Genomic DNA, 27,803 nt, shown 5'->3' with positions numbered 1-27,803 from the left:
TTACATTCCTACATGGGAAGATAATACTTCAAAATCATAAAAACTATCTCAGTAAGAAACTCAGAGAAGACACAGGTCTGAACTGAATATGAAGGGATGATATCTGTAGAGCATTTATGTTTTTCTCTTTGTGGGGCAGACAGGGTGGGGTGTCTTATGTCTGGGGCTGGATTTGGGATTGGGGCCTCCTGGGTCCAGGGCTGGTGCTTTGTCCACTGTGCCACCATGATGACATCTTTAAAATAGGCTTGAGGTGTAGGAGGAATAGACTGGCGGAGGGGGAAGGGGAGAGATGGTCTGGGGAGAGGTAGTTCACATGAAGGAAACAAGAACAAAGCTTATGGAGGAAGAGTACAAGACGGGGAAGGAGTTGGGGAGTGAGTGAACCTTAATATCATCAGAATTGGCTCAAAGAAGGACTAACATACATACTCAAGTAGGTATAGTAATATATTTTTGCCCTGAGGGAGGGGAGGGAGAAAAGGGGAAGGGGGAAGAAGGGAAGGAGGGAAGGGCAGATTGGGGGAGAGAGCAGTAAAAAGCAAAACACTTTCAAGGAAGATGAAGATGTTCTGCATTACTGCACAAGTATGACATATTGAATTGTTTGATCACATAGGGAGGGTTGAGGAGGGAAGGAGGAAGAAAAATTTAGAACACAGAATTATCTCAGGGACCTTGATCTCATTGGAGTGGGTCATGGAGGGAATAGCTTTCATACCCAATTGAGAGGAGTAATCTATTTAACCCTGCAGGAAAGTAGGAGGGGAAGAGGATAAGGAAGGAAGGGTGAAAAAAAGGGAGTGCAGAGCGAGGGAGAGGATAGTCAGAAGTAAAACACTTTTGAGGAGGAATAGGTAAAAAGAAGATAGAGTAAATGTCATGGGAAGGGAGTGGGATGGAGGGAAATACATATGATGATTGATTATAATGGCAAAACGTATGGTACCTACTTTGCTGGGCTTTTATGAAGAAAATTCTCTGTCAAGCTTAAGGTACTATATACAGGTTATGATGAACAGGATACTATCAGAAAAACCTGGAAAGACCTACATGAACTGAAGCAGAGTGAAATGTACTGTATACAAAATAACAGCAATAGTGGGGGATGATCTGCTGGGAAGCATGTGGTTATTTTCAGCAAGGCAATGATCCAATATAACCCTGAAGGACTTATGAAGATTGCAGCCCATCTGTAGAGAAAGAACTGATAGTATCTGAAAACAGATGGAAACACATTTTTAAAAAACCTTTTTTTTCTTTTCCTCCTTGACAATTCCTTAATCTGAAGTTTGGGGTTTTTTTACTGTTTTCTCTCACAACTAGCTAATATGGGAATTTTTCCATGACTATTCATGTATAACTTATTTTGAATTGCTTGAGTTCTTGTGGGTGGGGGTGGGAATAGATGAGGGAAGAGAAGTTAGAACACAAGGTTTTTTTTTTTTAATTGATGTTAAAATTTTGTTTTTACATATATTTTGGAAAATAAAATTCTACTCAAAAAAAGAGAAAAAAACAATAATAAAGGCTTAGTACAGCTTTTCAGGTTTTCCTCCCTTGGGTCTCAGTTTCCCTATTCATAAAATGGGGGTACTTATTCAATTAACACTGCAAGGATCTCTGAAGATTTCCCATTCATGGGTTCCCATAGCAACCCCTCCAGAACTCTCATAATGAGTTAAAGATATCACTTACTGGTCAATCTTGCAGTGATGTGCCCTCCCAAACTCAGGTACACTGGTCTTTGGGCCACAGATAGCCATATTCCATACTTGGAGCATTTTCAGGTGAAAGGGACTTGTCAGATTCTTGGTTCCACTGGGATGACCTTCAAGAGTCCAGGGTTGGGGGCTGCTAGGTGGTGCAGTGGAGAAAGCACCAGCCCTGTATTCAGGAGAACCTGAGTTCAAATTTGGCCTCAGACACTTGACACTTACTAGCTGTGTGACCCTGGGCAAGTCACTTAACCCTTATTGCCCTGCAAAAAAAAATTATGTTAAATACAGAAAATAGCCTTAGAGTTGCTTTAATTTGTATTTCTCTAACTAATTGTGATTTAGAGCATTCTTTCATATGGCAATAGATAGCTTTGATTTCTTCATAAGAAAACTGTCTCTTCATATCCTTTGACCATTTCTCAATTGGGGAATGACTTATATCCTTATAAATTTGATACAGTTCCCTAAAAATGTTAGAAATGACACCTTTATCAGAAATACTGGCTGTAAAAATTGTTTCCCAGCTTTCTGCCTCCCTTCTAATTTTGGCTGTTTGTACAAAAACTTTTGTTATCAGATTGGCTAATATAACAAAAAAGGAAAACAATAAATCTTAGAGAAGTTGTAGAAAAATTGGTACACTAATGCATTGTTGGTGGAGCTGTGAACTGATCTGGCCATTCTAGACAGCAGTTTGGAGCTATGCCCAATGGACTATGGGACTGTTCATACCCTTTGACCCAGTGGTACCGTTGCTGGATCTGTATCCCAAGGAGATCATGGAGGAAGGAAAAGGACCCACATGTATAAAAATATTTGTTGCAGCTCTCTTTGTGGTAGCGAAGAATTGGAGATTGAGGGAATGCCTATCAATTGGGGAATGTCTGGGCAAGTTGTGGTATACGAATGCAGTGAAATACTATTGTGCTATAAGAAATGATGAGCAGGAGAAGTTCAGAGAAACCTGGAAGGACTTACATGAACTGATGCTCACCAAGAGGAGCAGAACCAGGAGAACATTGTACACAGTAACAGCAACACTGTGATGAACAATGGTGATAGATTTGGCTCTTCTTAGCAGTACAATTATCCAAAACAGTTTCAAAGAGTTCATGACAGGAAATTTTCTCAACATCCAGAAAAAAGAACTGTGGATTATGAATGCAGATTGAACCACACTGTTTCTATTTTGGGGCTGTTTTTTTCCTTCTTTTTTTGAGGTTTTTCCTTTGTGCTCTGATTCTTCTTTCATGAGATTTCTAATGTAGAAATATGTTTAATGTGATTTTACATATATAACCTATATCAGATTGCTTTCCACCTTGGGGAGGAGGGAAGGAAGGGAGGGTGGGAGAAAATTTTGGAACTAAAAATCCTATGAAAACAAATGTTGAAAACTATCCTTATATGTAACTGGAAAATAATAAAATACTTTTATTTAAAAATACAGAAAATAAAATATATAGAATTTCAAAGGAAATTGATTATATTGAAAAAAATGTAATTGGGGTCTGGGACATGCACAGAGTGTCTGGGATGATGTCTCCCCATAAGTAAAGCTTACTTCTAGGAGAATCATGATGACATGTAAAGAAAGTATCTTGGAGAGATTGGATACGTGTAGACATTCTGTGACTGATTCTAATGAGCTTATCATAGGATAGGGCATCTAGGGGGCACCATAGTGGATAGAGCACTGGGCTTGGAATCAGGAAGACTCATCTTCCTGAGTTCAAATCTGGGGACAGCTAGGTGGCGCAATGGATAGAGCACCCGGCCCTGGAGTCAGGAGTACCTGAGTTCAAATCCGGCCTCAGACACTTGACACTTACTAGCTGTGTGACCCTGAGCAAGTCACTTAACCCCAATCACCTCCAAAAAACAAACAAACAAATCTGGCTTAAACACTTATAAGCTGTGTGACCCTGGGCAGGTCACTTAACGCTGTTTACCTCAGTTTCTACAGGTGTAAAATGAGCTGGAGAAGGAAATGGCAAAATCATTCTCGTATCTTTGCCAAGAAAACCCCAAATGTGGTCAGCATTAGTCAGACAGGACTGAGCAATAATAACTAAAATCTAAAATGAGGGGGTTGGATTCATTAATTAGTCCTTCAGCTCTAAATCTATGATCCTATGAATCCCAAGTAGTGAATATAGGAGCTTGTTTTCCCACAGACAGGAAACATCTTTTAAAAACACACACACAGATTTCATTTCCCCCCAACTACATGTCAAAGCAATTTTTTTTTTGCAGGGCAATGGGGGTTAAGTGACTTGCCCAGGGTCACACAGCTAGTAAGTGTCAAGTGTCTGAGGCTGGATTCGAATTCAGGAACTCCTGAATCCAGGGCCGGTGTTTTATCCACTGCGCCACCTAGCCGCCCCCTCAAAGCAATTTTTAATATTTGTTTTATTTTAAAGTTTTGAGTTCTAAATTCTATCTCTCCCCCTTCCTGAGAAAGTAAGCAATCAGATATATGTTATACATGTGCAATCATGTCCATATTATTAAAATAAATGACTGTAGCTTAGCCTCAGAGAAGAACAGAAAAAAATGAATCTCTGTCCTTTTTGGAGGGTGGGGCATTGATTACTTTGACTTTTTTCTTCTTTCTTTTTTTATCTTTTTTATAGCAAGGATGGCTCACTAAGTAGGTGAGAAGAGGAGGTGAATATGATATAAAAACAAAACATATAAGGAAAATTGGAGGGTTGGAGCAGGGCAATGAGGATTAAGTGACTTGCCTAGGGTCATGCAGCTAGTAAGTGTCAAGTGTCTGAGGCTGGATTTGAACTCAGGTCCTCCTTACTCCAGGGCCCGTGCTTTATCCACTGCGCCGCCAAGCTGCCCCCAGGGAAAAAAAAAAATTAAAGAGTGGAGGTGGTACCATGGTTAGAGTGATGGACCTGAAGTAAAGAAGACGCCAGTTCATAGGAGAGCTAGGTGGTGAAGGGGATAAAGCACCTGCCCTGGATTCAGGAGGATGTAAGTTCAAATTTGGCCTTAGACACTTGACACTAGCTGTGTGACCCTGGGCAAGTCACTTAATCCTCATTACCCCACCAAAAAAAAAATACACCAGTTCAAATCTTGACTCAGATCTTTACTTGCTGTGTGACCTTTGACAAGTCACTTAACCCCTGCCTGCTTTAGTTTCTTCATCTATAAAATGAGGATAATAATAGCCCCTACCCCCCAGAGTTGTTTTGAGAATTCAATGAGACAATACTCTTTAAATGCTTTGCAAACCTGAAAGCACAATATGAATTCTGGATATCAGTATTGTTATTAGTAAGTGTTAATAACTTAATGCCGATGATGTCTGAGAAAGAGAAGACCAGTGGGGTGTCATTGACATAGCCAGAAATTGGAAGAGCCAGCCCTGATCCTGTTATTGTAACCTACAGCAAATCTCTCTTCAGCCTCTTCACTTTCCTCAACTACAAAATGAAGGGATTGAATAATTAAGACGAATGAAAATAGTTCAGTTGTTTTTCAGTCATTTCCAACTCTATGTTGACCCGATTTGGGGTTTTCTTTGCAGAAATACTGGAGAAGTTTGCCATTTCCTTCTCCAGCTACTTTTACAGATGAGGAAACTGAGGCAAAAAAGGGTTGTGACTTGTCTAGGATGTCTAGAAAGTGTCTGAGGCCAGATTTGAACCCAAAAAGGTGAGTTTTCCTGACTCTAGGCCCAGCACTATATATCCACTGCACATCTACCATAATAATAAGAGTTATTATTATTATTATTATTATTATTATAGCAATTATAATTATAATGCTTTAAGGTTTGCAAAGCACTGTGCATATGTTTTCTCATTTAATGTTCCTAACAACCCTGGTAGGCAGGTGCTATTATTATGTGACTTTCCCAGGGTCACACAGCTAGTATCAAGTGTCTGAGGTCTGATTTTCCAGGACTGGTGCTTTATCCACTTCACCACCTAGTTGCCCCACGCAGGTGCTATTATTACCCCCATTTGGCAGATGACTAAACCAAGGCAGACAGTGGTTAAGTGACTTACCCAGGGTCACACAGCTGATAAGAATCTGAGGCGATTTTTGCACTGCAGGTCTATCTTTACTTCAAGCCCTGTGATGTTTCCACTGTGCTAGATTTGTCAGAGTGAAAAATGCAGAACCAAGATAAAAATGTACCCAATAACTAAAATAACATAAATGAAAACAACCCTAAAAGGCAGCCAGTTTCTGACTGATTACAAGGATGGGTCCTGGTTCCAGAGAACAGGGGCTCAAATTCACCTTCTTCCTCAGCTGTGAGAGGAGGATTATGGGTGTCCTGTCAACAGTCAGTCCCTTTGTTAAGCTGATTGGTCTTGGTCTTAACTGGTTTTTTCTGAGTACCCAGTGGCAGGGTCGGGGTATATCTAGCTGTGACATCTCCAAGTTTGGGGGCAGGGTATGGGAATGGGGTGGGGGGGAGCTTGAGGGTGAAGAGGGTTAGGGTTTACTCAGAGGAAAAGCAGAGCAGGACAGTGGGGAGCCCCGGGTGGATCCAGGCAGAAAGGGGAAAGGGAAATCGAAAGTAAAGGAGATGAATAGAATGTAGAATGAAAATAAAGGGGAGGAAACTACAATTTCCTCCTCTCGGCAGGTCTGGAGGAGGGCAGAGAAGAAAGCCGCTGCAAAGGCGGTGAGGTTGGTTCCAGCCCCCGTTCCTAAGACAGTCTCCTAGGGGACACGGTCCTCTCCCTTTTCTTCGTTGCCTTCTATCTCCGCCTCTCCCTCTGGGCTCCAACCTCTTCCTTCTTTCCCGTAGCGGGACCTGCCCTTCAGAAGAAACGAAACTAGCCCACAGGGCGGGGAACCCTTGCTCCCGGTGGACCTAATCAGGACCGCCTTTGGCACTCACCCAAATGTGGGGAAGAGAGTTAAAGGAGAGTGTCCGCCTCGCTGCAATCTGCCCGAAGGACAGCTTCCTCTCTGAGGCCGGCTGCCCGTGAAGCTACGGCCTCGCTTGCAGCCCTACAGGCTGTAACCGCAGCCATGGCTTTGTCCCAGACCGCCGCCAGGGCCCTGGACAAGTTCGTCCAGGATAATCTCACACCACAGAAAGACTTCCTGGATCAGGTGAGACAAGCAGTGAACACCATCTGCAAGGTGCTGCGGGAAAAGTGTTTCCAAAACTCCACTCCCAGGATCCGCGTGATGAAAGTTATTAAGGTGAGTGGGGCGAGTGTTCTTCCAGGGGATGGAGACGGGTGGAGACCCGGGACAAGAGGGCTTGAGCTGCAAAACCTTGGGAAACTCGGAGCCTCAGGCCCATCGGCACAAGCATTTGTTAAGGACCTACTATGTGCCAGGCATTGAGGATGTCTACCGAATGAAACACCAAAATACAAAAATACTTTAAAAAGTAAACACAAAGTGATTTGGGGGTCTAGGAAGGTGGGGGCAGCACTACCACTGAGGAGAAATCAGGAAAGGCTTCCAGGAGGAGGCCTGGCACATAGTAGGTGCTTAATTTTAAATGTATTTTAATCTATTGAATTGAATTGAATAAAGAAATCTAAGTATTCTAAGAGACGACTTCCCAGGAATGTGGGACGGCCAGAGCAAAACCAGGAGAGGACAAGGAAGCCAGTGTGGACCCAGAGAGGAAAGGGGGAGTCGGTTACCTTAGACCTGGATAGGCAGTGTGGAGACAGGCTGCCGAAGGGCTTTAAATGGCACGGAGAATGGGGCAGCTAGGTGGCGCACAGGATTTAGGAGGACTTCAGTTCAAATCCAACCTCAGACACGACACTTATTAGCTGTGTGACCCTGGGCAAGTCACTTAACCCCAATTGCCCAGCAAAGGAAAAAGAAAAAAAAAAGGCCACCAAGAAAAATTTGTAATAGGTCTAGGGGCAATAGTGACTCACTGAAGTTTCTGGAGCAAGGGGGGATGACAGGATAAGACCTGTACTTTAAAAAAAAATCACTTCAGCAGCAGTGTGGCGATTAGATTGGAGAGGGAAGAGTCTTGAGGCAGAGAGATTTATGAAAGGAATAGATGAGTTGGGGCAGCTAGGTGGCACAGTGGATAGAGCACCAGCCCTGGATTCAGGAGGACCTTTGTTCAAATCCGACCTCAGACACTTGACACTTACTAGCTGTTACCCTGGGCAAGTCACTTAACCCTCATTGCCCTGAAAAAAAAAAAAAAAAAAAAAAAAAGGAATAGATGAGTCACAGCTCCTCTCTGACCTTCAGTTCCTTCATTATAAGAGGGCTTAGAATACTACATCACAGGATTATAGATTTAAAATAGCAAGGGGCCTTAGAGGTCATCTAGTCTACCTCCCTCACTTTAAAGAGAGGGAAATTGAGGCCAGAACAGAGATGTGAATTGCCCAGGTCACACAGATAGCAAATCCAAAGGAGATTTGAACCCAGGTCCATTATCTCCAAATCCAGGACTTACCCACTACAGCACACTGCCTCTCAAGAATTCCTTCCAACTCTGCATATATCCAAGATTCTGTCATGCCAGGGCTGTTCCTGTCTCCCCCGCCAGGGTGGCTCCTATGGCCGGGGCACAGCCCTGAGAGGCGGCCAGATTTTAATGGATTCCCTTCCCTACTGGGATTTAGGGGCTTTCTAGGCTCCGGGCCCCAGGCTTGGGGTCATCATAGCGCTGCTCCTGTCTTCCCCCAGGGTGGCTCCTATGGCCGGGGCACAGCCCTGAGAGGCGCCTCTGATGCTGACCTCATCGTCTTCCTCAGCTGCTTCAAGGCCTATGCTGACCAAGGGGCCTGGCAGCCAGAGAGCTTCACCGAGATCCGCACACAGCTGGAAGCCTGCTGGCAGAAACACCCCCAGGGACTGAGCCTCCAGTTCTCTGCCCAGAAGGATCCTCGAGCCTTGAGATTCAGGCTGGAGTCAGAGACACTCCACAGCTGCATGGATGTTTCCCTGAAGCCTGCCTTTGATGCCCTAGGTAAGAAGGAGGAAGGGTGCCCAGGAAGGGTGGCAATATCCATTCAGAGATTTCTGAGAGAGGAGACCCAGATACCTTCTACGTCCTTTTCCATGAGCTGGACCCTCGTTAACAGGCATCATGTATAATGAGTAGCTAGAACTGATACAGCGCATTAGAGTTTGCAAAGTGCTTTACACTTGTAACTCCTCCGATCCTCACGACCAACCTGGGAAAGACTATATTATTATCCTCATTTTACAAATGAGGAAACTGAGGCCCAGAGGTTAAGTCATTTGCTCAAGGTCACAGCTCCTAAATCACTGAGGCAGGATTAGAACTCAGGTCTTCCTGATTCCATGATCCACTCTCCATCCATTGCACCACCTAGCTGCCTAATGAAGCCCCTCAGATAAGTTCCCCACCCCCTCAGCTCTACTGTGTGGAGCAGTGGAGAGTGGGTTTCCATGAGAAAAAGATTCTCATCCCAGTATAACACTCGTTCGAGCTAGTCCCCTTATTTTCACTCAAAGCTTGGATCCCCAGAGGGTGACTGTTACTCTTGAGTACTAGGGATAAGGCTATGGATAGCTACTCCTATTACTAAATTCTGCTTTTGTTAATGACGGGATACTAAAAACAGGTGGTACAAAATGTTGCCTCACACACATACCAGTAGTATACTCTCCCACAAATTACACACAGTGTCTTTGGAAGGTGGGTTCAAACTTAGAGGAAAAGGGTCATGAAGCATACATTTGGCACATGTGGCAAAGGTAATTCGCTACACCCAGTCCTGAAGTGTCTGAAAGACCTTGCTTTCTTTGTAGAGACCTCACCAAGCTCGGCTCAGGTACATCATCTCTACCGGGTGGGCTGCTCAGCCGGACTCCCCGGCTCTGCCCCTCTCCTGAATCTATCACTGATTCTTTTCTGCTGCATGGGGTCATAACTCCTTAAAGCCACTTCCCCACTCTAGCCAGCCCCATTTTTCCCGGTTCTCTGTATGCATCTCTGTATTTTCTCCATCTGCTCCACTTATCGTTGTTTGTCCTTTGTTCTTGAAGAGGACGGATGACATTGGAAAAGTGATGTCTTGACTTGCAAGGGAATTGAAATTAAGTAAGGCAGATCTATGCAATCATCAGCCTTGTTCTTATAGGTATAGGCAGATTCCCTTGACCAATCACAAGATATTTCCTGTGTGGTATTGCTTCGTCCGTCCAATGCTCAGACCCCCAGAATCCTCTCAAACGATTAAGGAACTTATTTTGATTATATTTGGGGATTTCTGTGATTCTATCAACTAAGGTGGGAAGGGGGAACTCCCTTTCAATTTTGCCATTTAATCACCCTTTGTGTCCTCGGGCAGATCCTCAGCAAGGGACCCCAGGCTCCTCATCTGTAAAATGAGAAGCTAGAAGAAGTTCCCAAGCTTTAAGATTCCAGATACCTAGTGAGCTTCCTTTGAAGGGAAGGGCTTCAGACAGGCACTCTCAGTTGTGTCCCCAGCACAGGGTAGGACACGAGATAGAGCGATGTCAGTGTTCTTTTCTCACAGGACACCTTGGACCGGACACCAAGCCCAGCCCCCAGGTCTATGCAGACCTTATTAACTGCGGTTCCCCAGCTGGAACATACACTGCCTGTTTCACTGAGCTAAGGAAGAACTTTGTCAACATTCGCCCCTGCAAGCTGAAGCATTTGATCCTCCTGGTGAAGCACTGGTACCTGCTGGTGTGTGAGAACCCCTCTCCTGTTCTCTACTGGCCCTTCCTGTATAGTCCCTGCCATCCTTGGAAGCTCTGTCTGCACTGGGCACCTTCTAAAGGCAGATCTCTCTTCCAACTAGGATGCCAGATCCCCAGGGGGAGGATTTGATGACTTTTTAATTCTGTGGTCCTACACATGGTTAGCCTACCTACCCCCCAAATCCTCACCCTTTCTCTGCCCATTACCCTGTCTCTAATCCAGTCCCTACAATTACCTTGTCCTTCACTTAATCCTAATGCTGACCTGTACTGGTCTCTAACCCTGTCTTTATCACAATATAGCCCCTGCCCACAAGGGGTCCTTCATCTTCTTAGGGAGGCAGGACTTAAAGTGTTTGAAAAGAGAATGACCATGTGGGCACTATGGACTAAGGACCAGCTTGTCTCCTGATTAGGACAGTAACATTTTTTGGCTTTCAGAAGACCAGAGTCAAGGAGCCCTTTGGTTTTTTGTTTTGTTTTGTTTGGGTTTTTTTTTTGGGGGGGTGCAGTGGGGGGTTAAGTGACTTGCCCAGGGTCACACAGCTAGTAAATGTCATGTTTGAGACTGGATTTGAACTCAGGTCCTCCTGAATTCAGGGCTGGTGCTTTATCCACTGCACCACCTAGATGCCCCCTTGGGTTGGGTTTTGTGTGTGTGTGTGTGTGTGTGTGTGTGTGTGTGTGTGTGTGTGTGTGTGTGAAGGAGGCCTTTGTGGAGGAGGGGAGCCCAGCCCATTAGCACCTTCTGCTAAGGAGTTCCAAGCCTCTTTTTTGTTTGTTTGTTTGTTTGTTTGTTAGTGAGGCAATTGGGGTTAAGTGACTTGCCCAGGGTCACACAGCTAGTAAGTGTTAAGTGTCTGAGGTCGGATTTGAACTCAGGTTCTCCTGACTGCAGGGCTGGTGTTCTTTCCACTTCGCCACCTAGCTGCCCCTCCAAGCCTCTTTTGATTTTGGTCATTCAGGTGACTGAGGTTCATCAAGAGAAGCTTCAGTCAGCAAAGTCGTCCCTGCCCCCAATCTATGCCTTGGAGCTCCTAACCATCTATGCCTGGGAAAAGGGCTGTGGGAAAGAGAAATTCAGCATCGCTGAAGGTTTCCGAACTGTGTTGGGGTTAATCCAGAAATACCAGGAGCTCTGCATCCACTGGGAGGTCAACTACAGCACTGCAGATGAAGCTGTTGGGGTTTTCTTACAAAGTCAGTTCAAGAAACCCAGGTAGCCACCTTGCTCAATCTCCTCCTATATTAAGTGATGGGGTGGGATCCGATGTCCTCTGAAGCCCCTGCCAGCTTTAAATCTAGGATTCTTTCCAGCTTGGGGTCTTCAGTGGAGAAGGCTTTTTTCTCAAGCTGATCTGACCCCTTCTATCTACCGGGAATTTCAGGCCCGTGATCTTGGACCCTGCCGATCCCACTTGGGATGTGGCACACAGAGATGGCCGGTGCTGGGAGCTGCTGGCCCAGGAAGCTAAGTCCTGCTTATCTTATCCCTGCTTTGTACAAGGAGATGGCTCCCCCGTGCAGCCCTGGGGTGCTCTGGTGAGTCCAAAAGGTCTGAGCCAGAGACATAGCCTCTGGACACAATGCTTCCTCATTTCCCTCATTCCATTAGAATTTGTTAAGCCCCTATTATGTTAGCTGCTGAGGATTCACAGATAAAAAGGCCAAACAGCCTGCCTCCTCCAAGGAGCTAAAATTAAATCGTTTTAGGGGCAGCTTAGGAATGAGCCTAAGCCATCCTAACTCACGTGTGTAGAGTTATAGAACACTTGAGACAGTGAAGAGAACCTTCCTTACCTTTTAGTCCAAACTCTTCATTTTCTGGATGAGAAAATGAAGCCCAGAGATGGGAAGGAATTTGCCCGAAGTCACACAGTGACTTTCCAAAGCCAGGTCCCTTAATTCCTAGTCTGTAGGGACACAGTCGACTCCAAGGTCTGGTTCTATGAGCGTTCTTTTGAAAACCCGGATCCAATCGGAGTGTGAATGAGAGAGGGGGCATCTGAGGGGTTGTGTAGCCAAGAGTGTGGAGGTGGAAGAGCAGAAGGGGGAGTATTCTTCTTTGGCTGGAGAGGAGAAAAACAGAATGAGACCAGGCTGTCAGCAGAGTCAGATTGCAAAAGGCCTTGAGTGCCAGGCAAGTGAACTTGGACCTTCGTGCTAGGCAATTGAGAGCCACTGGGAAGTGCGCAAAGGGAGAAAGGCTGTGATGAGCTCGGGTCCTTCGGAAGAGGCCTCTAGCAGCCTGTACGAGGCAAAAGGAGGCCAGCACAGACAAAAACCATCTGAGAAAGATAAATTTTCAGGGTCTCCTGGATCCAGGAGCAGACACTAAAGGAGAAGACCCTGTGGGGAAGGAAAAGGGGATGCCCAGGAGGGATGATGGCCGGGCAAACACCATCCCTGAATGTCCAGGATCCTCGGGAAGAGAAGCACCCAAGGGGAAGCCTGGCCCTGGCAGAACCAATGATGTCAACCATGGCAGGACAGACATGGATCTTTACCACATCCCAGCCCGAGAACTGGATAAGTTCATTCGGGATGTTCTCCAACCGGACTCGGGTTTCCAGGAGCAGATGGGCAAAGTCACCGAAACGATCTTCAGGTGCCTGAGAGAAAAGTGCTTCCGAGCATCTTCTCCCACCATCCGGGTGCTGAGGGCCAGCAAGGTGAGAAGGGGCCCTGAGGAGGGAAGCAGGTCCTGCTTCTTCTTCTTTTTTTTAATTTCTTTTTTTTTTTTTTAGTGAGGCAATTGGGGTTAAGTGACTTGCCCAGTTTAAGTGTCTGAGACCGGCTTTGAACTCAGGTTCTCCTGACTCCAGGGCTGGTGCTTTACCACTGTGCCATCTAGCTGCCCCATCAGGGCTTCTTAAAGAACAATCTCTTGCCCAGAGAAATAGCATTTAGGAGGGATACAGCTCACAGAGGACTTATCCAGGCTGTCCCTATTGGGGTTCAGGGCCCAGAAAGGATCCCTCTGGGAGCCCCTCTCCTGCTAATTAATCAAACATTTGCATGGAGATTTAGGAGTCATTTAGGAGACATGTCCAAGTTGAGTGGGGGGAGGGAAGAATGTGGAGAAGGAAGCAAGAAGTGCCCGTCCTGTCTACTTTGAGGGGAGTCCTTTACAAGCCAAATGTATGTGTATACAGAGAAACAGAGACAGAGAGAGACAAACAGAGAGACAGACAGAGGCAGAGACAGAGAGCAAGTGAGCAAGTGAGACAGACAGAGAGGAGAGAGACAGTGAGACAGACAGAGAAAGACAGAGAGACAGAGAGAGAGAAAAAGAGAGAGAGAGAGAGAGAGAGAGAGAGAGAGAGAGAGAGCAAGCGAGGGGGGCAGCATAATATAATCGGGCAGATAGAGCACTGGGCCTGGAGTCAAGAAGACTCATCTTCCTGGGTTCAAATCAGGTCTCAGACACTTGCTAGCTGTATGACCCTGGGCAAGTCACTTAACCCTGTTGGTCTCGGTTTCCTCACCTGTCAAATGAGCTGGAGCAGGAAATGGCAAACCACTCCAGTATCTCTACCAAGGAAACCCCAGGTGGGGTCATGGAGAGTCAGACATGACTGAACAGTTAAGTCATTAAGTTCTTATATAAGGTTCTGATGAAATATAGATCATCAGGCAGCAGCTTCTAGACACTCTGAGTAGCAGTGAGATGTTCCTAATGATCTCTTTCCTGGACTAGTCCTCTGATCTCATGGGCATGGAGAGCGCCTAAGCTTGCTAATGCCAGTCTCAGATGACTGGCTAGAACACTGAGGGAAGGATTAAGTCACTTATCCAGGGGGAAGGACCTGAAAATGTCAGGGTGAGACTTGAACCCTGGTCTTCCTCATTCCGCTCCAAAACTGTCATATTTTAGGGCTGGCTTTGGACCAGACTTGGGCCCAAATGGGAGGAGGCCACAGCTATGGGCTGGAGGACTGAGGGAGGGGAGTAGAGCAGATGAAGCCACACCCAAAGAAACCCCAAAATAGTAACCAACTATGCAGCACCTACTCTCCAGGGGAAATCATTCAGAAGTCTGGCTCTTGAGAAGCCAAGCGGCCAGATTTTAATGGATTCCCTTCCCTACTGGGATTTAGGGGCTTTCTAGGCTCCGGGCCCCAGGCCTCATAGCGCTGCTCCTGTCTTCCCCCAGGGTGGCTCCTATGGCCGGGGCACAGCCCTGAGAGGCGCCTCTGATGCTGACCTCATCGTCTTCCTCAGCTGCTTCAAGGCCTATGCTGACCAAGGGGCCTGGCAGCCAGAGAGCTTCACCGAGATCCGCACACAGCTGGAAGCCTGCTGGCAGAAACACCCCCAGGGACTGAGCCTCCAGTTCTCTGCCCAGGAGGATCCTCGAGCCTTGAGATTCAGGCTGGAGTCAGAGACACTCCACAGCTGCATGGATGTTTCCCTGAAGCCTGCCTTCGATGCCTTGGGTGAGTGCATGGGGAGCATGAGGTGGCATCCTCCCCTACAGCAAAGGGACCCAGACTGGAAACTGTTCAATCTCAACTGTGGAACTCTCGGTTAAATTCTGCCCCCTTTCCACAGAGACTTTAATTTCCTCCCCTGGAGTTATCAGAAGGGCTGCTATGCTTTATCAGGTAAGCTCGGTAAATCACTTTATGCTGTGTGGCTGCAGAACCTTCATCATCAAATAATAATAATAATAATAATATCATAATCATAATAACTAGCGATCTAACACTTAAAGTTTCCAAATCACTTTGCATATATGTTATTTCATTTGATCATAGACTATAAGGACTGAAGAGGTTTTAGAATACCAAATATCAGAGCTAGAAAGGGCCTCAGAACAGGGGGTGCAGGGCTTCGTTGTTAGTTGTGTCCAACACTTTGTGACCCCATAATTTTCTTGGCAAAGATACGGGAGTGGTTTGCTATTTACTTCTCCAGCTCATTCTACAGATGAGGAAACTGAGGCAAACGGGGTGAAATGAATTGTTCAGGATCACCCAGCTAATAAATGTCTGAGGTTAGATTTGAACTCAGGAAGATGAGTCTTCCAGGCTTCAGGCCCACTACTATATCCACTGTAGTTGGATACGTGTCAGGACTGGGAAAGGCCTTAGAATATAGACTATTTTCAATCAGACCATTTTTTTTTTTGGCAGGGCAATGAGGGTTAAGTGACTTGCCCAGGGTCACACAGCTAGTAAGTGTCAAGTGTCTGAGGCCAGATTTGAACTCAGGTCCTATTGAATCCAGGGCCGGTGCTTTATCCACTGTGCTACCTAGCTGCCCCCTAACACTAGCTATTATTATAATCAATAATAAACAAAATGGGTATTCCCATAATAGAATAGAAAGGGGGTTATACAGAAAACTCTAGATCTCTATTATGGGAAACTTGCTTTTCTTCTTATTTTTTTTTACAAGTACATAATTAGGGATTTTTATCTTGTTAGAGTCAGGCCAATGCTCATAGCCTCTCTAAATCCTTAGGGATCTAGCTTGCCATCCTGTGTGTTAATTCTCCCTCTCTCCCATTTGATGAGCAAGCCATCCCTTCCTTTATCCAAGTCACCGATCAAAATTCCAGATCTTCTACCAGTCTGCAGTATAATTAGGCTGGGGGGGGGGGCAGCTAGGTGGCTCAGTGGATAGAACACTGGCCCTGGATTCAGGAGGACCTGAGTTCAAATTCAGCCTCAGACACTTAACACTTACTAGCTGTGTGACCCTGGGCAAGTCATTTAATCCCAATTTCCTCTTCAAAACAACAACAACAAAAATCTAGAATTAGGTTTAGGAATCACCAGGCTAGGCCCCTGCTGCCTACCTTAGATCACAGAACAGAACCTATCTGCCCATTGGTAGTTTGTGCGCCACTCTTTCCTTGGGCTACTAGCAAAATGGTGCTGTGGAAGAAACCCTGAATTTGGAGTCAGGCAATTCACTTATTTTTTGGTCCTGATCTGTTAAAGGAAGGAATCCTAATGGCTAATCTCTAAGGACCCTAAAGGGGTCCCCACTCCAACCTTCACTACTGGATCTGATTTAGGGGATGGTGGAGGTGAGTAGGACAGTCCATTGGCGCAGAGTGGGGAAACTGACTTCTCTATGTCATTGGAGTCCCCGCCCAAGAAGAGAAAGCCAGCTTCTTTGTGGAAAAGAGGCAACATATGTATTGTTTCTTCACAGGGCCTCTCCCCACTGGCTCCAAACCTAGACCCCAGGTCTACGCAGACCTCCTGAGGAATGGCTCTCCACCAGGCACCTACTCGGAGTGTTTTACTGAGCTCCAGAGGGATTTTGTCAACATTCGCCCCGCTAAGCTAAAGAGCCTCATCCTTCTAGTGAAACACTGGTACCAACAGGTGAGACCTGAGACATATTAGACCTGAAAAACAAGCTCTGTATTGAAAACTATTAGAATCAAATCTTTTTTAAAAAAGAAAGATTTTCATTTAGTCCCCATTACAGATAGTGCTTGTTGTCAGTTTTAGACACATACTCCTTATCATTTTAAGGAAAGCACCATTTATTCTTGTGCTTTCTAATTTTTTTTTTTAATTTTTAGTGAGGCAATTGGGGTTAAGTGACTTGCCCAGGGTCACACAGCTAGTAAGTGTTAAGTGTTTGAGGCTGTATTTGGAACTCAGGTACTCCTGACTCCAGGGCTGGTGCTCTATCCACTGCACCACCTAGCTGCCCCTCTAATTTTTTTTTAATAAAAAAGGGATGTTACATTTTGTTGAAAAAATATTTTTTATCTATTGAAATCATCGTAATTTTTATTTTGTGATTAATGTGGTCAGTCATACCTACAATTTTCCCAATGTTGAATCAGCCCTACATTCCTGGAAAAAAATCCAGCCTGGTCATAGTGTATGATCTTTGTGATATATTGTTGTAATTTCCTTGCTAGTATTTTATTTTAAAATTTTGCATCAATATTCATTGGGGAAATTGGTCTATGTTTTCCTTCTCTGTTTTGACTCTCCCTGCTTTAGGTATCAAGATTATATTAAATTTGGTAGCACTCCACCTATTTTTTCAAACAGTTTATGTGGTATAGAAATTCATTGTTATTTAAATGTTTGGTAGGATTTGCTAGTAAACCCATCTGATCCTGGGTTTGTTTTTTTCTTAAAAAGTTCATTTTGGCTTATTCTATTTCTTTTTCTAAGACAGAGTTATTTAAGCATTCCATTTCCTATTATGTTAATCTGGGCAGTTTCTGTTTTTGTAAAAATTCATCTATTTTATTTAGGTTGTAGGTTTTATTGGCACATAGTTAAAATAGCTCCTATTAATTGTTTTTATTTCATATTTATTGCTTGTGAAATCACATTTTTTATTTTTAATACCAGTAATTTGATTTTCTTGTTTTAATCACATTAGTCAGTGGTTCATCTATTTTATTGCTATTTTTAAAAAAACAGCTCCTATGTTTATTTATTAGTTCAATAGATTTTTTTTAACTTTCAATTTTGTTCATCTCTCCTTTTATTTATAGGACTTTTAATTTCTATTATGATAAGTACTGATAGATATAACCCACAATAATAGAAACTTTTGAGGAGTCTTCAATAATTTTTTTTGTTTTGTTTTAATTTTTAAATTTTTTTGCAGGGCAATGAGGGTTAAGTGACTTGCTCAGGGTCACACAGCTAGTACATGTCAAGTATTTGAGGCCGGATTTGAACTCAGGTCCTCCTGAATCCAGAACCAGTGCTCTATCCACTGCGACACCTAGCTACCTGTGTCTTCAATAATTTTTAAAGGGGTCCTGAGACCAGAATGCCCAATCACATAATATATCACTTTTGAACCTCATAACAACCCCGTGAGGGGGTCTATCAGGTCTCATTCCCATTTTATGTATTTTACTTACTTCTTCAACTAAAGTATAAGCTCCCAAGAGGGGCATCCAGGTGGTGGCATGGATAGAGCACTGGCCCTGAAGTTGGGATGACCTGAGTTCAAATCTCACCTCAGACACTTACTAGCTGTGTGACCCTGGGCAAGTCACAACCCCAATTACCTTAAGCATCCAGGGCCATCTCTAGTCATCCTGACATATATCTTGCCACTGGACTCAGATGGCTCTGGAGGAGAGAATGAGGTTGGTGACTTTGCCCAGCAAATCCAATTCGGTGCAAGTCATAACATCACCTCCCAATGACATGGTCCTTTTCAAGAGTGAAGGACAAACAACAACAACAAACTCCCAAGAACAGGGAGCCTGTCTTCTTTTGTTATGTGTAGTACCCAGCATGGGATGAGAGACACACAGCAGTAAAACTTGTAGACTAATTGACGGATTTTGCTTCAAATAGGTATCATCTGGGTACAAGGCAGGACAGCAAGATGATGAGTGTTTGCCTCCAGCCTATGCCCTGGAGCTCCTGACCATATATGCCTGGGAGCAAGCAGGCAGAAAGGACAAATTCCACATGGCTGAAGGCTTCCTGACAGTCTTGGGCCTAATCCGGGACTACCAGCAGCTTTGCATCTACTGGACGGTCAACTATGACTTTGATGATAAGGACATCAGGAGTTGCCTACAAAAAGAGCTCCGGAAGCCCAGGTGTCGAGTCTTTTCACCTCCCACTTCCTGGGTCTTCCCACTTTGCTCCCCTGGAGTTAAAAGCCATGTTTACCTGGAGCCTAGAATCTTCCTCTCTACAGTGTAAAGCCAAGCCAGAGTCAGAGCTAGGTAGTATTATGAAGAAAGCAAGGGTGTTTGGAGGCAGTGGAGAATGTGTGTTAGCTGAAGAACCAAATAATTATAGGTAGCATTTATATGGTGTGGTTTTGTTTTGATGTTGGCGTTGTGTGTTTTGTTTTTGTTTTTGTTTTTTGTTTGTTTGTTTTTGCAGGGCAATGAGGGTTAAGTGACTTGCCCAGGGTCACACAGCTAGTAAGTGTCAAGTGTTTGAGGATGGATTTGAACTTAGGTCCTTCTGAATCCAGGGCCAGTGCTTTATCCACTGTGCCCCCTAGCTGCCCCCTATATGGTGTTTTAAGGTTTGTAAAATGCTTTCCATATATTGTCTCATTTGATCTTCATAGCAACTCTATCGACAAGGTGCCTACAGATAGGGAAATTGAAGCTGAGAGGTTAAGGGATTTGCCCTTTCCTAAGGCAAGATTTGAATTCAGGTCTTCCTGACCTCAAATCTGGTACTCTCTCTACTGTGACAATGAGTTACCCTCCTCAAGGTCTTTCCCAAGTGATGCTCTGGAGCCCCTTAGTTATTTCTTCTCCAGTCTGTATTGTCCCAATTGTCCCATCTCATATTCCTTCTTATCCTTCCCTTTAGCCTGCTCTTCGCCTACCTACTTGGTCCCACGGTGGGGAAGGTTTCCCCTTCATTTATTCTCTCTACTCCAAACTTCAGGCCCCTGATCCTGGACCCAGCAGACCCAACCTGGAACGTGGGCCAGGGGAGCTGGGAGATGCTGGCCCGGGAAGCTGAAAACTGTGGGCGTCAGACCTGCTTTGTGAATGGGGACAGGTCTCCAGTACAGCCGTGGGATGTGATGGTAAGAGGCAGGGCCTCTTCAAGGAGTGCTCCCCGCTCTCCCCACCCCCAAACACTGGTATCCTGATGAGATCAGTTATGACAAAGCCGTTCTAGGGGACCCTGGGTAGGCCAAGCATTATTGTCCCCTTTTTGCAGGTGAGAAAAACTGAGCCTCAGAAGGGCCCAGGGTCCCAGATTGGGACCTAGGGTACAGAACTCCCAGGTCAACACTGAAGAGAGATGTAGTCTTGGTGGGGGTAGAAAATGAATTGGGTTGCCTGCCTATAGTTGAACTTCAGTTATTTTTCCCACATCCATACCCACCCCAGCCCTAAACGAAAGTCCAGGCCAGCGTGCTACAGTTCAAAGAGCCCAAGCTCTGAAGTCGGAAGACCTAGGTTCAAATCCTACCTGTTTGACCTTGGGTGAATTCATTAGCTTTCTTGGGCTTCACTTTCTCGTCTGTCAAAATGAAGGCGTTGGCTTCTGCAGTCCCTTCCAGGTCTGTATCTGTGATTCTATGATCGCTGGTATCTTTCTCTTCAGCCAGCTCTGCTTCAACAAACTCCATCCTGGGACCTGGACAACTTCATCAGTAAATTCCTCCAGCCCAACCGAGAATTCCTGGGTCAGGTGAACAGAGCCGTGGACATCATCTGCTCATTCTTGAAAGAAAACTGCTTCCGGAATTCATCCACTAAGGTGCTAAAAGTAGTTAAGGTGAGCCACTAAAACTCACAGGTGGAATAGGATTCCCAAAGTAAAGATTGGGCATCCCCCATGACCAGAGTGGGTTAGAGTTGGCTGCAGTCACTTCATCTGGGAGGTAGAAGAGGAAGGGAGAGAAGAGAAAGAGCATTTACCAAACATCTGAGCCTGATATCCAGGCATTGGACTAAGTAAGCACTACAAATATCCTCTCCTTCGATCCTCAAAGTAAGCCTGGGAGGTAGGTGCTAATATTATCCGCATTTTACAGATGAAGAAACTGAGGTAGACGGAGATGAAATGACATAAGGAGAGCAGAAAACTCCCTTGAGTGAGTAGAAGGAAGAGCTGAGGATAAGAGGTCTTCCCTCTCTTCTAATTCACTTGGGAGACAGTAGAAATCTCAGAGAATCCTCCTCCTCCACCTTGCCCTACTCCGCCCATCGCCCTGGCCCCCCAGCTCCTGGGTCAAGCTGTTTTTCTTTGATGGACACGAGGGCACAGCAGGGAGTAAAGTTACCAAGTGGTTGTCGCTGGACACTGAACCACCTTCAAGGTCCCAGAAGTGGTATAAAGTTCAGCTCTGATCCAGAGTCAGGACACCTCCCAGGATAGTGCCTGGGGTCAGAACCAAGCACTGGGAATAGAACCTTAGGGCATGGTCAAAAGTAGTTAAGATGGTCTGGGTTCAAATCCTTCCTCTGGAGTTTACTACCTAAATGACCTAAATGACAAGTCATTTAAACTCTTTTCCTGGGTCTCAGTTTCTTAATCTGTCAAATGAGGGGTGTGGCAATTTTTAAAGTTTGAGACACATAGTTTCTGGGTAATTGAATCATTTTATTAATAAGGCCAGCATATTATTAACTAAAGAATGGTCATTTGACCATCTCTCTCTTAGAGATGGTCAAACTGTGGCGGCAGGCTCACAGTTTATATACCCTTTGAAGAGCAGATCTCCCCAAGGTGGGAACCACTGGAATACTTTACACTCCACCTCAACCTCATCTCTGCCAGACTACCCATCCTTCTATAGAGCCTTACCTGACTCCGGAGTCAGACAGCCTGGGTTCAAATCCAATCTCTGACATTTTTTTACCTGTGTGACCTTGTATCACTTTACTTCCTGCACCTCAGTTTCTTTCTCAGTAAAATGAGGTGGGTGGACTAGAATGATTTCTGAAGTCCCTTTGAGCTCTAGATCTGTAAGCCTATCAATGCTCATAGCCTTTGTCCCTCTCCGTGGCACACATCCAGGGATGAGCTGGAGCCAGCTCCTACCAGTTTGAGAGCTGATGGTTAAATTTTCAGTGTGAGCATTTGCACTTTGGAAACACTACAAATCACGGCTTGATTTATCATTTTGTTGAGTGTCTATATTTAAGAAAGTAATGGAGAAAATTCTCATAATGCAGGTTAAATTTAAAAGAGGGTTGTGGGTAAATTTTGAGGGGGAGGGGAAAGCCAGTTGTTAAATATTTTCAAGCAAATTCTTGTCCTGTCCCTGTCTTCCTGGCATCATAGTTAAAGGAGATCCTGCCTTAAGGGCTTGCAACTTAATAAGAGGCATGAATGTTGTGGTTATTGTAATTATTATCATACACCTTTATCTTTCTCATAGCACTTGGGGCAAAGCATTGCCCGGAAAAATGTTTGTTGAATAAATGGGCCAAGGTAAAGTTGAAATCTAGACAGACCAGGGTCAGTCAAAGGAGGTTCAGCCATATGGGGATCAGGACACCAGGACAGCCTGATATGAAGTCAACGAAGCATCTGGGAACTTGCTGTTATAAAGCCCTTTAAACATTTCACTTTATCTCATCTGATCCTTGCATCAACCTTGTAAGGGAGGTAGGGTAGGGCTCATTATCTCCATTTTACAAAGGAGGAAACTGAGGCATGGAGTGTGTTAGTTACTTGTCTATGGTCATACAGCTAGCAAAGCTGTGTGGTCCAGACTAGATGCCAGATCTACCCTGTATCCAGTACTCTTTCCTCTAATTTTTAGGAAACAAACCTAGTTAAACATACTCCATAAGTAAACTAAGTCAGGTAGGGCACTGGGCTTGGAGTCAGGAGGACCTGATTTCAAATCCAGGCAAGCCTGGACAAATTACTTACTCCTGTTTGCCTCAGTTTCCTCATCTGTAAAATGGGCGGGAGAAGTAAATGTCAAACCACTCCAGTATCTCTGCCAAGAAAACCCCAAACGGGGTCATAAAGAATCAAACACAACTGAACACAACATTTAGAGGGTTCACAATGGGCTGATTGAGAGGGGAGATCTACATACCTACAGAATTATTGATAGGAGAGTCCTTCCACCAATAACTAAATCATCTTGGGAAGCTCAAACTCTCCTTCTGATTCTTACTTGAAGAATGTCTAAAAGTCTCCCCTTAATTCTATCATTCCATTATCAGGTTTTTAGCCACGTGAGACAGGATTTCAGCTAACCAAAAGCTGCAGCAGGAATAGCTCTAAGCCCTGAATAAAAAGATCCAATAAAATAAATATGAAAATCCTCATAAGAGTTTATAGAATTCTCATAATAACAAGGGGAGGTAAGACCTAGGAAAGAAGCCAACACCTTGGCTCCTAATAAAGCACTAGAACGTCCTGGGAACACCTCCGTCTCCTCCATCTCGTGGACCTGTTCTTTCTGTTGAAGTTTTGACCTCCTTGGCTTTTCAAGCTTTCTTGCCAATGGGAGCACTGGGGAGGGTGACTAAGCAAGTAACCAAGGCTCATCTGGAGGACTCTCCTCCAAACTCAAATGCTTGCGTAGAAATGTGAGAGCAGAGGCAGCTGTTCTGAAAAAGCTGGTGCCCCCAAGGAAAGCCAAATTTCACCAGCCTGGCTGAAAGAGGACTGGACCGGGAGTGAAAACACCTGGGTTCTAGATCCTGCTCCAACACTAATTCTGGGCCTCTGTTTCAACAACAACAACAACAACTAGTATTTATATCTTACTTTAATCTTTGCAAAGTACTTTACAGATATGTCATTTGATCCTCACAACAACATTAGGGGGTAGGTGCTATTGTATTGTTTTACATTTGGGGAAACTGAGGTGGATAGCAGTGAAGTGAGGGTCATGTTCCCTGGGACATAGCTGCAATCACTCTGCCTTAGTTCTGTCTCTTTGGCAGAGCTAGGTGTCCCTATTCCCCCTACAGGTATAGACTCTAGATTAAAGGCAAAGAAATCTGCTGATTTCTCTCTTGCCCATGATCACATAGCTAGTAAGTGTCTGAGTGAGGATTTGAACTCAGGCCTGACTCCAGACCCAGCACTCTATCCACACCTAGGGCCTACTATAAAAATGAAAGGGTAACGGGGGCAGCTAGGTGGTACAGTGGATAAAGCACAGGCTCTGGATTCAGGAGTACCTGAGTTCAAATCTAGCCTCAGACACTTGACACTTACTAGCTGTGTGACCCTGGGCAAGTCACTTAACCCCAATTGCCTCACTAAAAAAAATTAAATAAATAAAAAATAAAATAAAAATAAAAAACCAATAGCCTCTAGGCATAAAATAATTGATTTTTTAAAAAAGACAAATTTTAGCATTCATTTTTAGAAATACATGAACAAAAGCAGAGTGAAAACAGTATGCTTCGATCTGCAAAAAGATCCCATTAGTTCTTTCTCTATTTCACACTGAAAATTTAACAATTTGCTTTCCTAAGCTGTGGAAGCGAACTGCAGCACATGACTGATATCAGCAAGCTAATAAATGGTCTCAGTTTCCCTGTGTTTTGTCTCAAGGTCTCTACCTCTAGAAGTCATTATCCCAGAGTCTCTGTCCCGGCAGTGGGGCTGCGTCCACTCCCTCCCAACCAAGGGTGTCTTTTGCTCAGATGTCCCCTGCAGAGCAATGATCCCTGGTTTCAGCTCTGACCTGACACTTTCCCTTTCCCCACTTCTTCCCGCATCCAGGGAGGCTCATCGGCCAAGGGCACTGCCCTGAAGGGCCGCTCTGATGCGGACCTCGTTGTGTTCCTCAGCTGCTTCAGTAGATTTGCAGACCAAGGGATGAACAGGGCAGAAATCATTACAGAAATCCGAACGCAGCTGGAAGCCTGCCGGCAAGAGATGCAGTTTGATGTGAAGTTCGAGATCTCCAAGTGGGAGAATCCCCGAGTGCTCAGCTTCACCCTGACGTCCGAGACCCTGGACCACAGCGTGAACTTCGACGTACTTCCAGCCTTCAATGCTTTGGGTGAACGGCTTTAACTTTTTTTTTTAATTTTATATTTAATTTGTGGAGTAAAACAAGTACTTTCGGTTTTTTTTGTTGTGTTTTTGCGGGGCAATAAGGGTTAAGTGACTTGCCCAGGGTCACACAGCTAGTAAGTGTCAAATGTCTGAGGCTGGATTTTAAATCAGTTCCTCCTGAATCCAGGGCCAGTGCTTTATCCACTGTGCCACCCAGCTGCCCCAAAACAAGCACTTTCATAACAGTACCATAAAAAAAAAAAAAACGATGATTGCACATGAAACTGCAAATCTACTGTGCACAACTTGCTGTTCCTTTCAAAAATGAAACAAAATTATCTTGTAAATTTTTTTTCTTACCTCTCCTGTTCCATGGTTACCATTAGACACAAATATATATACATATATATGTATATATATATGTATGTATGTAAATACATATACACACACATACACATACACATACACATACACATACACATACACATACACATACACATACACATACACATATACATATACATATACATATACATATACATATACATATACATATACATATACATATACATGATTCAATGGTCTATGAGGTCCCTTTCAGCTCTGACTCCCTGGCTCCATGATCCTCTAACTGTGTTTGATGTACTGGTGAATAATCCCTTAGGTCAAAACCTAGATGGGTAAGGTATTTTAAAACAACATATACTCAACTCACTAGAAGTCACCAGGTTTTCACGATACACCTTTATTTTGCTTGTATCTCACACAAGAGTTTCCATTAAAGCCCAAAACCTGCACCTCACACAGCAGCAAGTTTAATACACTGGTGAACGTGGTATGGTTCTTTTCTCCCTCATTTTAGGCCAACTGGGCTCAGGCACAAAACCCAAGCTGCAGGTCTATGTCGATCTCATTGACAGTTACAATAATGGAGGCGAATTCTCATCCTGCTTCACAGAACTGCAGCGGGATTTTGTTATCTCTCGTCCCGCCAAGCTGAAGAATCTTATCCGATTGGTAAAGCACTGGTACAAACAGGTAAAGTTGATGGGCAGTCTCTTGATTCTTCAGGGCTGAACACTCCTTTGGGTGTGTTCCAAGGTCTCTCTCAACAGATACTTCTAACTCTGAAATTTTATGTTCTAAAAATCCTTCAAGATCAGACATTCCCTGTTCCAAGCTCCCTCCCAGCTCTGACATCTCCTGTTCTAAGGTCCCTCCCAGTTCTGACATCTCATGTTCTAAGCTCCCTCCCAACTCTGATATTCTCTATCATAAGGTTTTTTCCACATCTGATATTCTATGTTCTAGGGTTTAGTAGATGGGAAGGCAGGGACAGGAATCAAGTGGCTTCTTCTCAGATGCAGGGAACAGCTGTGGTTCAACTTCCTAGGTAATACCCAGCTGGCTCTGGGGATAGCGTTCTTCCCTTCCCTAGATCATTTTCTTCCTCAATCACATCTACCCACAAAATCATAATTATAGTTCCCAATGACCTTGGAGATTACTTTGTCCTACTCCTCCATTTTATAGATTAGGAAAACTGTGGCCACAAAGATGAGTGTCTTTCCCAAAGTCACATAGGCAACAAATAATAGAACCAGGATTCAGATCCAGGCCTTTTGACTACAAATGCCATGTTCCTTCCAGCCAGCTGGTCTACCAACAACACAAACCAACTCCTGCACCTCCTAAGGGGTGGGAGGAGTGGGGAGGGCAGTGACTTTTTTGCCCATTGCCTTTTCTTTTTTCTCCCACCAGTGTATAAGTATTCCCAAAGGAAGAGGAGCACTTCCCCCACAGTATGCACTAGAGCTCTTGACCATCTATGCCTGGGAACAGGGAGATGGGACAGCCCACTTCAACATGGCTGAAGGCTTCAGGACAGTCCTGGAACTGGTCCAAAATTACAAGAACCTCTGTATCCACTGGAAGGTCAACTATCACCCTGAGAATGAGATCATTAAGAATTTCCTGATTCAGCAACTCCGGAAACCCAGGTTCTAACCCATTCTTGTATGGTGTTATCTCCCATTATTCACCCCTCAATTTAAAACTAGAGACACCTTGTGTTAAATGCTGGTTCCAAGGGAACATTAATTAAGTACCTACTGTATGCCAGGCACTATTTTAATTGCTTTACAAATATCATCTTTTTTATCCTCACAACAACAGATATATTGTCATTGTCCCCCTACCCCATCTCTCATGTGTTTCTTTGACTGAGTTCTTTAGCATCCAAGGGACAAGTAGTGGGGATACAGGTTTCTATTTGTGAGTCAGTGGAAGAATATACCAGAGGAATATGTTAGGGATCTCAGGATCACATATTTGGGGCTGAAAGGGACCTCCAAAGTCATCTAATCCCTAAACTTCTTAAACTCTGGGTCATGACCCCATGTAGGGTCACATAACTGAATGTGGGGATCACAAAAAAATTTAGATGAGGAAACTTGAGACTCAGGAGTGAGGTGGGGAATTAGTCTAGTACAAGAAATGGGCTGTGGATAATCCATACATGTAGAGTTAGCTACAACTAAGCTAGAATCTCTTGAATGGAACCCATAGACCAATCATCCTGGATCCTGCTGACCCAACTGGGAATCTGGGCCATGGCACCCGCTGGGACCTGTTGGCAAAGGAAGCTGCCTCCTATGCAAAGTCTGTGTGCTGTGCAAACAAGTCTGGAGACTTTGTCCAGCCCTGGGCATTGAAGGTGAGAAAAATCTAAGTGGCTCAAAATTAGGGGAAGGGTTTAGACTCTCCCCAGGTCATGTGATGGCAGCCCTGGCAAGGAAGTGAAAACCCTGAACGGGTCCAGAGCAGAGCAGATCAGGAAAGAGGAAGAAAAAAGGAAGCATCTGTTGACTCCAGATAATGCTTCCTTTTCCACAGATGATGATGTGAGCCAGGACCAAGCATCATAACTGAGTCCTTTTGGTTTCCATTCTCAGCTGTCTGTGGTCACTTTATG

At 44.6% G+C, this 27,803-nt stretch overlaps 1 protein-coding gene across 1 annotated transcript in view; it reads left to right on the top strand.

Moving 5' to 3' along the window:
* Positions 1 to 27,560, top strand: part of LOC122744502 (2'-5'-oligoadenylate synthase 3-like) — a 69,894-nt gene extending 42,334 nt beyond the window's left edge. The window contains exons 15-29 of the mRNA XM_043990014.1: positions 6,626 to 6,911; positions 8,388 to 8,670; positions 10,211 to 10,386; positions 11,366 to 11,619; positions 11,789 to 11,942; positions 12,710 to 13,072; positions 14,557 to 14,839; positions 16,569 to 16,744; positions 18,710 to 18,960; positions 19,775 to 19,919; positions 20,447 to 20,620; positions 24,551 to 24,833; positions 25,692 to 25,867; positions 26,591 to 26,829; positions 27,398 to 27,560. Of these exons, the coding sequence (XP_043845949.1) occupies positions 6,626 to 6,911; positions 8,388 to 8,670; positions 10,211 to 10,386; positions 11,366 to 11,619; positions 11,789 to 11,942; positions 12,710 to 13,072; positions 14,557 to 14,839; positions 16,569 to 16,744; positions 18,710 to 18,960; positions 19,775 to 19,919; positions 20,447 to 20,620; positions 24,551 to 24,833; positions 25,692 to 25,867; positions 26,591 to 26,829; positions 27,398 to 27,560 (3,406 nt within the window). The remainder of the gene's footprint in view (positions 1 to 6,625; positions 6,912 to 8,387; positions 8,671 to 10,210; positions 10,387 to 11,365; positions 11,620 to 11,788; positions 11,943 to 12,709; positions 13,073 to 14,556; positions 14,840 to 16,568; positions 16,745 to 18,709; positions 18,961 to 19,774; positions 19,920 to 20,446; positions 20,621 to 24,550; positions 24,834 to 25,691; positions 25,868 to 26,590; positions 26,830 to 27,397) is intronic.
* The last annotated feature ends 243 nt before the right edge of the window (positions 27,561 to 27,803 follow it).

Source organism: Dromiciops gliroides, chromosome 1 (genome assembly GCF_019393635.1).
Source record: "Dromiciops gliroides isolate mDroGli1 chromosome 1, mDroGli1.pri, whole genome shotgun sequence".
In the NCBI taxonomy this organism is placed as follows: domain Eukaryota; kingdom Metazoa; phylum Chordata; class Mammalia; order Microbiotheria; family Microbiotheriidae; genus Dromiciops; species Dromiciops gliroides.
This window is presented reverse-complemented; position numbering and strand designations above follow the sequence as displayed.